General features: G+C 40.8%; 1 protein-coding gene across 1 annotated transcript in view; it reads right to left on the bottom strand.

The window, feature by feature from the left end:
• Positions 1-263: 263 nt before the first annotated feature.
• Positions 264-10,704, bottom strand: part of SPPL3 (signal peptide peptidase like 3) — a 32,213-nt gene continuing 21,772 nt past the window's right edge. Inside the window, exons 6-10 of the mRNA XM_019472255.1 lie at positions 6,039-6,145; positions 4,886-5,049; positions 3,412-3,611; positions 2,221-2,330; positions 264-1,475 (exon numbers count right to left, since the gene is read on the bottom strand). Coding sequence (XP_019327800.1) covers positions 1,404-1,475; positions 2,221-2,330; positions 3,412-3,611; positions 4,886-5,049; positions 6,039-6,145 — 653 coding nt within the window. The 3' untranslated portion in view covers positions 264-1,403. The remainder of the gene's footprint in view (positions 1,476-2,220; positions 2,331-3,411; positions 3,612-4,885; positions 5,050-6,038; positions 6,146-10,704) is intronic.

Genomic DNA, 10,704 nt, shown 5'->3' with positions numbered 1-10,704 from the left:
GGACAAAAGTTTTGGTTACCTCAGGGAAGCCTTTCAGTCAATAAAATAACAGAACTGGAACTGCTGGTTTAAAAAAAAAAATAATAAAATCCACATTTTAACAGGCTACAGGTACAAAGCAGTCAACACACAAACTCCAACCAGTCACAACAGTAAAGGACAGTTTTCTTTTTCTTTTTTCCTTTTTTTTTTTCTTTAAGGGGCAGGGGCATGGAAAAAATACAGCACACTAATGAAACAAAATGCAAAAAATACAAAAAAAATAGAAAATAGAAAAAATGTATTTACAAGTGATACATTACTATGATCAGAAAGCACAAAGACAATTGCTGCTATAATACATGCACCGGGTCAAGAAGGAACCACTAAAAACCTGCAAGGGAGCTGTTTGTAAAAAAAGAAAAGAAAAAAAAGAAAAAAAAAGAAAAAAAAGACACCCCCACCCCCTCCCCCCTCGAACGAACAGGGTTGGGTTTGAACTTTTTTCTTCCCTAGTTTGCTACATTGATCAAAATCGAATATCCCCTAAAGTCCATGAGTACAATCGGTACAAATACTACACTTGTTTTTAAACTGCAGGTTCAGTTGTAGGAGGGGGGGAAAAACAGCAGCTCATTGTAGATCCATATACAAGAAAGCCATAGTAAACTGCTCTACATGCTAAAAATTACAGCAAGCCCCTGTCTGCTACATAGCATGACCTTAGCAGGTTTTCCTTTTTATTTATTCATATATATATCTATATGTGTGTATATATATATGTATAAAAATCGTGCCCTTTTTCACTGCAACATGACATCTGGGTGGAAATGTAACTTGTTACAACAAATTTTTATATGTATACTGCAAGAAGTCACTCAATGTCTGTGGATTTAATAAGTAACCTCACACCACAGGAAATATTTAATAAATCAAAAAAACCCAATATTGTGACAGAAGACCTTCTGTCTCAGTTCTTTTCAAAACCGAAGTCCAGCAGGAAACTGGTCCCAAGTCCACAAGGGGTTCTCTGAAGAAGCTTCAGTTTGCGTAACTGTTTTTTCTTTTAGTGTTCGCAAGTTTTTGAACGACTTCAAGCCGTTTTCAGTTTCAAGTCTGTCTCCTCCTCTCTCACAAAGGTAATAGTCTGGTACTAATCCATCTGAGTGAGGAAAAGAGGGAAGTGGCTGCAGTTGCACAAAGGGTCCCCAATTCCACATCTGCAGGGAGAGACGGAGTCACACGGAGCTCCAGGATCTTAGCTTTTTTTTCTTTTCCTCCTCTTAATACAAAGTCCTTTCATACAAGTCCCGTAATTGGTACCTTCCCAAGTACCAGCCAGTCCAGCTTTCGGAGCTGACAAAGCCACAAGTTAAAGTGAAAAGGACCAAGGCAGAAGTTCAGGTCACTTTCTATCTGTTCCATCATACTTCCAGGAAACGGGAGCTGCTGGACTTGGAGTGGAAAGGCTCAGACCACATGCGACGTAGATCGCCCTAGGCAGGAAAACAGCAGAAGGACCGTGCCCTCAGAAACTTTCAAGGCCATTTAGAATTCAGATTTTAAAATGCATATATAGTTGCAAGCATGTCTTAAAGCAAAACTATTCTTCACCTGGTTTGCAAATTACAATAAAGACAGTAAAAAATAAATCCTTTCCCTGTCAGGCCAGAACGTCTTATTTTGGCAGCAGATCTACCTAAAATGGGTTTCTGATGGGAAGGAGATATTTAAGCAGGTGGAAAATTCTGCCATTTCTTACGCTCGGCTCTGCAGAGTGCTAGATGTGTGTTTCAACAACAGCCCTGTAACAGGAAAGGTTACATTTTAAAATTTCAGTTCAGAACAGGTGACTGGAAAGAGGTAAACAAGGATCTGCCCCTCCAATCTCCGTTCGACCTTCGGGCCGACCATTTCATGACCAGCTGGGCGAGGACAAATTCACTTATTTAATTAAAACAGCATTTAATACTTCAGAATTTGGTTAGTTTACAATTACTGGTACTTAATGTACATAAATAAATTATCTTCTATTTCAGGAACTCATCTCTCAGTTACTCAGTCCTCCAAAATTAAGATTCACCCCAACAGCAGCAGTACCTTAGTTCTGGGCCGGGGCTGTTAAGGAGGAGTAAGGGCACGTGTCATCCTCAGGAGAACTGGTGCCCAGCGGAAGAACACTGAACCCGCTTCCAGCTGACCCCCAGAGCTTCTTGCTGCGAATACATAATCCTGTCTTACCTTTAAATAGGCCATGGTGAGGAGCGGCAATAAAGTAAATGGTACCAAATAGAGTAGGGCAGGCTGGGCTGCCCGGTGAATACGAGAAGCTACTGTTGCAGTTAATAGACCTGTAAAAGAAAAAAGTGATTATAAGTATCTTTAGGTTGATACTAATGATGTTCTCATCATCTCATCCACACGTGGCTCCCTTCCCCACCATTTTAAGAGACAGGCTGTGGAAAAGTTACTTATCTGTGCTTCGCGTTCCCCGAATACAATTGAAACAAACAAAACAGTGAAAAATTATTCTATTTTAATATTAGGCTGTGTTGAGCCACTTGCTCCAGTTTTGAATCTCAAAGACTAAGCTAAGAATAACTCAAACAAAATGCAACGAACGGCGAAGGGGAGGAAGTGGAATGCACCACACTGAAGCGCTACTCCAGTGCTGGTACCTCTTGAGACTGTCCGTCTTGAGGCCCCTAGCCTGAGAAACGAGGGGCTGAGAGGAAGGGTTGTACACACCAGGAATGATTTTCCTGGATACCTGCCGAAAGGGACTGTAGGGGGAAAGACGAGGCAGGGGAGGAGGAAGGCTATTGATAGGAAATGATCTTTCCTTTTCATCCTCAGAAAGACTGCAGGAGGTCAGGATATGCACACGCATGTCCTGACCTTAGGGAAAAATCTATTTTATGTTAGGGAGGAGAGGGATGTCTACATCAAATCATAAACAGCATTCCAGTTGGGACTACTTACGATTTTCTGTATGTGCTAAAATGTCACAGGACCATAAGCATTAACAGCAGAATACAAAAATGCAGGAATTATCTAGATGAATTACCTAGATGTACTCTCGCACAGTATAATCCATCTAGAAACTCCGTATTTTTCTAATAACCCAGGTATGAGCTACGACACCTTCTATGCTAGTAAAGCAAAGTATAAAAAGTTGCTAACAAAAATACACTGATCTCTTTCATCCTCTAAATAAAATACAACCAAAACAAAAATCTTAAAAAGAAGACTGTGGAAGGGTTTTTCTCCCTAGACCATGCCAATGAAACCCAGAGAGGAGGATTAAAAAAAGAACATAACCAAGCGTCCTCTCAAAGCCTCTTTATATTTGCTTTCATCATCTTTTAAACCTACTACAATAATCCCACTTCTGCTCACTAAGCAGCTATCCATATTAAACTGATTACTCACCTACAAAATATCCAATAAGTGTGCAGTGAAAATAAGAGACCTTCTGCATACGTCCAGAGATGTTCCCTGGTCCTGGGGCACCACAGGAATCACTGTTGGCTTGCTTTTTGTAGTTATCGTAACGCAGGACAAAGCAGAGCAGAAGACCTGGCATCACAATATCTCCGATCCCCAGCATAGAGAAGTGGCTGCCTGTGGAACTAGAGAGCAACTGAAATTGGTCTGTGCCCAAGACAAAAGGTGACAAGCTCTAGGCTCCTCCACTTCGGTTTTGAGCTTCATTTTGCACCTCCCTTCGTTCTACCAGCAAACTTTTATGTAGTAGAAGCTAAACGTTGGCTACTGAAGATTGATTTCACCACCACCTCAGCTCAGTTTTAAACATACCGATTTTGACAGTAATGGCATGTTGCTCCAGACCAGTTTATTTCTACCCACAGTGTGTCAGCTGCTTTTGCTCTTAACTCACTCAATGAAACAGATCCATCCACTCAGTATTTCAATCTTCTGCCTTCTAAGTGTTGATGGGAGGTACCAGCTGATCATTTTATCAAACTGTTTGAGTAACACTGATAGACACTGCACCTTCATTCCCATGTACATAGATCACCTCTAATACAAGGCAATAAATCGGTTTGTGAACTTCTCAGATCTTGGGCCTCATTCAGACAAAACACATAGAAAACTATAGTCTCACCAGACTCCCAGAAAAGAGCAAATTGCTAAGCAGATTAAGAACTAAAATTGCCCATTGTCTTAGATCCAAGATCTTTTTCATGAAAACGAAGCCAACTTATGTTATCGCAAAGTTGACAAAATGAACATTTTTTTTCTATCATTGCAGACAATCAACTCCTAATCTCTGTAATTTCAGCATCCCAACATCTAAAGAAACAAGAATAGAGTAAATATGCCAACATAACCTACTGCAAAACTGCTGATGCATTGGAGCTTACTGCCCAACCAGGCCTACGCGTATCTGGTTCAAAACCTGAGACATCAAGGAACCCCTGCAGCAGAGAGATGTGGAATAATCTCCCTCCAACACAGCACTTACCCGGTAAGCCGTCCTTGCTTGGATCAATTTCTAACTCCCCTCCCAATCACTTGCAATTATGCAGTAATCAAGACTATTCTGATGTTATAATAAACCTCAGGTCTCTTGCTTTTAAGCATTAGGTCATAAATCCTGCAAGAGCAGTCATTAAACTGTAGAACTCACACGTATGTCGAAAAGCGTATCCTGTTCTGAACAGGCCACCTTTTAACCTAATTAGGATCATTTCTGCATGCTATGAGTCAGGAAATGCAAAGTATCCTATCCTCACTACTCATTATACACCTTTTTATCATGAAGAGGGAGTGACTAAATAGAGAACTAAGCTGATATTTTCCAATAGAATTAGTGCTACTAAAAAGTACAGGGAGGGAAAATTTTTCTTGTATAATAGAGTAAAAGAACTGCTGACTTTACCTTGGAAATACAAGTTTACCAGGCAGCGACAGACGGGGAACATCTCTACCCACATTTGGTCCCAGGTGAAGTTTCCGGGATAAAACGTCAAGGGGATTATCAGCTGGTTGTGTGGCCACTTTCACCATAACGTTGCTGTTAAAGATGTAGGCAGAAAAAAAGACCTACGAAGCAAGGAAATCATCAGAAATTACAAACTGCAATTATATAGCAACTCAAAGCTGCGTGTATTTTTGCTTTGCTTATTCAAGAAAAGAGAGGATATTGTCCAAATTTTCCCTATACATATGTTGTATATATGATGATAAAAGGTAAAACGTATTTCCAAAATTCAGAAAAAGTTTTTTACACTGTTAATCCTCAAGAATAACTGGAATATACTTTCTGATATCAAGATATCGATCAGTATCTTGAGATCCTTTGGCAAAGGATCTATCCGGACTACAAGCAGGTAGTCCAGGACTACAAAGGCAGGTAACAGGAATCTGAAAATATGAGAAAGCTTGAAAGCAGAGAAGAGGCAAGTGCGGTGCATAAACAGAATGATGCAACGCTTGTTTCAAACAGGCTCTTACGCTACAGCTCATCACACTGGGGAACTGACTGGCTGCCAGAGCTGTCAGCAAGTGCTTCCCTGGATCAGTGCTCGGTGTTATGCAAAGGTAAAACAAAATCCTTTCAGTTTTACAAAATATATTCTGTCAGGTTTCTTGTAAAAGTGCGGTAAGATTTTATGCCAACCTTACTGGCTATAAATCAGTTTGCATTCCTGTTTTGCGGATTTCACTGCTAATCAGAAGTTGGCATGTGCGTACTGTGCAAGTGTGGATAAGGCTTTGTGTTTACTTGGAAATGCTTGTTCTGAGCTTCAGCCAGGCTTTCAAAATTTGAGGTCCAATTTCTTTTTTTAAATAATATGCCAAAGTAGAAATACTCTAATCATGTTTCTGCTTTTGTCAACTAATTAGCGAGGAAATAATTCTGTATCCTGCTGCAGACTTCAACGTCTCAGAATGGAGCAATGAAGCTGATCTTCTGGCTTTGCCAGATTTCATCAACTTCATACTAGTACAATTCATGTAAAAATGGCCCAAGGCCAATTACTAATCCAAAGGATAAAAACAGTTTTAGCAAAACCAAACAAAACACTTACCCAAAAGACATCATAAATTAGTAACCCCGAGAGTAGCAAGCAGGAAACCTTCAGGCTCGGCAGCCGAACAAAGGCTATCATTGCAACACACAGGCCCATAGCCAGAGCTACAAAATGCAAGCACATAATTAGTTCATTAAAAATAGCAAAACAAACAAACAAAAAAACCCAACCCCAAGCCAATACCTCCCCCACAAAAAACACCCCGAAGAAGCCTCTCTTTGCACCTGTGCAGCACTGCATGCACTAGATGACTGTCTACTATTTCCAGATAGGAAATTCTTCTTACCAGAATTAAGAAAAGTCAAAATACATTCAGTAGCCAACTGCGAACATGCTCCCATGGAAGCAGAAACCTTCTGCAGGCACAACTGCCCGTTCCACTCAACTTCCACTACCCACCACAAAGAAATGTTTTCATGTCTTGTGTCCTAGAGACTCTCTCTCCCCTGTAAAACACTGACTACCCAGTTAAAAACAGAAGCAACAAAACAACTTTGAACTCTTTGTGCCCCAAACATAAACCTCTACTTTTACACTATTAGGAGGATTTCTAGTAAATGCATAAAATAAATAAAATCCTTGACTCTTAATGCAGAAATAGCACGGTTACGTGACATGTTAGAACATGATATGACAAAAACCCACTCAAACCAATCTTCTGCTTGGGCAAGATTGTGTAAGACTGCCCGAAGACTGACTATGAAGTATTACCGTTTAGATATACAGGGATTTCCCAATAACAAAAATCTATGTGAAAGCCTACCTACCAACGGGGAAAAAAATATGGGCAAGTCTTTTCCCAAGCCCTCTCCCAAGGGTGAGTTTTCAGCCAGATCAACAAGCTGAACAACATGCTGCAGCTCAGATGTTAGTTCTGTTCCAAGGGGAATTTTGTCAGGGCAGAAAACTGAGATGTTACACTAAAAAAAAGAAATCCCAGTCTTCACATTTGTGTGATTTCCTGCTTCTTTAAGCCTAGCCTTAGCTACCAAAGATACTCAACCGACAGTCGAATATATTTCAACTGGTTACAAGCAGATCCCTGAAGAGATACTTAAAATAAAAAAATAAAAAACCTTAAAAAGTACATCAACTTTCATCTATGGTATCAGTATATTTACAAGGAATAATGGAGCCCTGTTGGGACCAGATTACACTTAAGTATGCAGAAATTCATAAACAGAATGTATTTGACTAACATGACACAGAATTTGTAAAAAGTTATAAACCTATTTTGTCCAATTGAAACCTCAGGGAAAATTGATTCATTACGTATATGCCCACCAGCGCGACAACTTGACTAGGCCAAAATTTACAAGTTAACCTTTGGGTTCTGATGCTATAATTATGCAACCATGAAACTACCTTACGCTTGCATTTCCCCTGAAAGATGTGGAGTTCCTCCACCAAAACACTAAGGAAACATTTCCATACAGATTCAAGAGGAAAAAGTGCCACCAAACGCCTGCCAGCGTGGCTGCTTGCAGTGCCCAGGGGTTGCATCCCAGCAACGACTTTGCCAAACCCACCTTATCTTTTGAGAACTGACAAGCTTAGCACAACACTAAGTGTCACGGCTGCCAGTTTTAACAAAGTAATGGGATTACTCAGATAACAATGCACCCTAATTCATGCTGCATAACTGCAACTAGCTATAAAATGCAGGCAAATTACTGAGGTTTAAAGAATTTGACACAGCAAAGCAGCGAGAAAAAGAACTGCATTCAGTAATTCAATATAGCCTTCAGTTACAGACTTCCTCTGGCAGAAGAGCAAATACAAGGGAACAGTCTGCCTTAAATCAAAGAGGTTTCTCTAAAGCCAATGTTAATAATAGCTCAAGCAAGCTTATATTTAGGAGAGGATTTCCAGGTTATAATTAACTAGAAGTGGAAATATTTTAACCAGTGTGAAGTTTTATCTATTGTTCACACACTCTGTTTCTCTGTCGCTGAAACGAACGCAGGCACGCGCTCAAGGCGCTTTCATCAAACTAAGCAAATACCAGGTAGAAAAGGAGATGCAAAAAAGTCCTTTAGATGACAGTGAAATACACATGCTAATAATTATGCAGTTTTACAACTGCTTTAAGAAATATTGGCAAATTTAAAAAACAGAAGGAAAGCAAGAATGCCTGAGAGCAAGTACAAGTAATATAGGCCAAAGTGCAGTCAAACCACCAACAAGCTTCTCTAAATGGAAGCCAGCTTCCTTTGCCAATGAAAAAGTCCAGAAATCATATGAGAAACAGTGTCACCCATAGCCAAGCTCACGGCTGGTGTTCACAAACTAGGTAAGGCAGATCTCCATTGAAATATACTCCAAATCATTAAAAAAAAAAAAGCGTAAAAGAAAGAAAGAAAGAAAGAAAGAAAGAAAGAAAAAAAGGTAAAATCGCCACACAAACGGTAGCTCTGGGTTGGAAGTGCTGGGCAGCAGGTTCACAGAGCTGAATAAGAAAGAGCTAACTGAAAGAGTTAACCTTCAATTAACAGAACTAATTAACTCCGCAGTCCCTGCAAGCACATTCCTTATGGAATAAGGATATTCTGAGGATTAAGAATATTCTTGCATATGTGATTAGACTCTCTGGATGCAGCGTATTTTTCAGCTTTACTGCACTACTGCATCCAGAACAGATGAAACCACCAAGATGCTGGTGGTGTGCTGTCTGGTTTACAAAGCATTATGCAAGCTGGCAAGGCTTAAACTTCCCCCACAGGCCACCAGTTGACCTTTGAAAGAAATAGGTACTGAAATTCTGATCTAATCACGTTCTTATAAAACTCTCAAAGTGTATTTTAAAGAGTGGGAATAAGAACACAGGAAGTAGCCTCTGCCCGACTGCCGCAGCAGTAAAGGTCTGCAGCAGCTCCCAGGGTATCCGTGACCATTCAGTTCATTCTAGAGCTCTAGATAGACACTGCATACACCTATAGCGTTCACATTGTACATCTCCACCTATGTCCACTATTTAGGAAGGCTTTTAACTAGGCTTTACCAGGGGACAGTGACCATCCTTGATGATTCTGTCATCAAACAATCTGCTCTGAGAAATAAGCATTTCAAGATCTGTAAATGTACATCATCACATGCCAGAACACCCCCTGGAGACAGTATCTGCTCATTCTATCCTGTAAAATGTCCCTGGCTTTAGAAACAGTTCAACCAGCTACTGTGCAGACAGGGGAACTGTAGTATTTGAGCAATGAAGACTGTTCTGGCAGGAACTGCCATACCTTGATGTTGTAAGGACTGGAAATTACCATGAAGTATTTCCCCTCCTTTTTGCTCAGCTCTGAAGTAGAAATACTCTCTCAGAACGAGAGAATCAACTGCACAACAGCAAGCCATACACACAAAAATCGAGGTGTACTGTTAAAATAAACGCCTGCCCCACTTCTCCCTCCAGCCACAGGCCCAGGTGACGTGAAGCATGTTCACAACACCTGTTTCATTTTCTGCTGACAGCGAAACAGAAGATCATCCCCGTGCAAGTGGGGAGGAGGAGTTAGATCACAGCACAGCCAGCAGCTGGCAGGCGCTGGCTTAAAGACGAGCAAGTGCTCCACTTGCATATATTACCGAGCAGTACTTAATGCCCACATTTCCCTCCAAACAAGATTAATTGGGGTCTCAAGTATTCAGTTAGAGAGAAGCAAAGGGTAAAGGCAGAGATGATGTAATTCCACTTGCAGCAGTATAGTATGAGGAATAAAACTGCAGAATCTGTTTCCCTGACAAAGGCCAATAAATGCTGTTCCCTGTTCAATGTCACTGACAAACATTGATTTAATTCGATTTGAACAAACGACAGGAGGCTTACCTATATAATACAAGCTCTCTTAATATAAACTACATAAAATACTCCAAAGCTAGACAGTATCAACACAATTCAGTGAACCATCAACAACCACCAAGAGAAATACAACCCATAAACCACTCTGCATCAGTAGTTCAGTACTCTGCAGATTAATTACCTCGAAGCCCACTATTTCAGACTGAACTGCTCACAAAAATGGGCTATTTTTAAGTAAATGTGTCTGAAAGCTAGACAGTATCAACACAATTCAGTGAACCATCAACAACCACCAAGAGAAATACAACCCATAAACCACTCTGCATCAGTAGTTCAGTACTCTGCAGATTAATTACCTCGAAGCCCACTATTTCAGACTGAACTGCTCACAAAAATGGGCTATTTTTAAGTAAATGTGTCCGTCATAGAATCACAGAAAGGTTTGGGTTGGAAGGGCCCTTAAAGATCATCTAGTTCCAACCCGCCTGCCACGGGCAGAGACACCTTCCACTAGACCAGGTTGCTCAAAGCCCCGTCCAGCCTGACCTTGAACACTTCCAGGGATGGGGCATCCACAACTTCTCTGGGCAACCTGTTCCAGTGCCTCACCACCCTAATAGTGAAGAATTTCTTCCTTACATCTAATCTAAATCTACCCTCTTTCAGTTTAAAGTCATTACCCCTTGTCCTATCACTACATGCCCTTGTAAAAAGTCCCTCCCCATCTTTCCTCTAGGCCCCCTTCAGGTACTGGAAGGCCACAATAAGGTCTCCCCGGAGCCTTCTCTTCTCCAGCTGAACAACCCCAACTCTCTCAGCCTTTCTTCATAGAAGAGGTGCTCCAGCCCTCTGACCATCTTCGTG

The sequence above is a fragment of the Aptenodytes forsteri genome, unplaced genomic scaffold (genome assembly GCF_000699145.1).
Source record: "Aptenodytes forsteri isolate BGI_AS27 unplaced genomic scaffold, ASM69914v1 Scaffold323, whole genome shotgun sequence".
Taxonomy (NCBI): domain Eukaryota; kingdom Metazoa; phylum Chordata; class Aves; order Sphenisciformes; family Spheniscidae; genus Aptenodytes; species Aptenodytes forsteri.
Note: the sequence above shows the minus strand (reverse complement) of the source record. Positions and strands in the feature narration are given on the sequence as shown.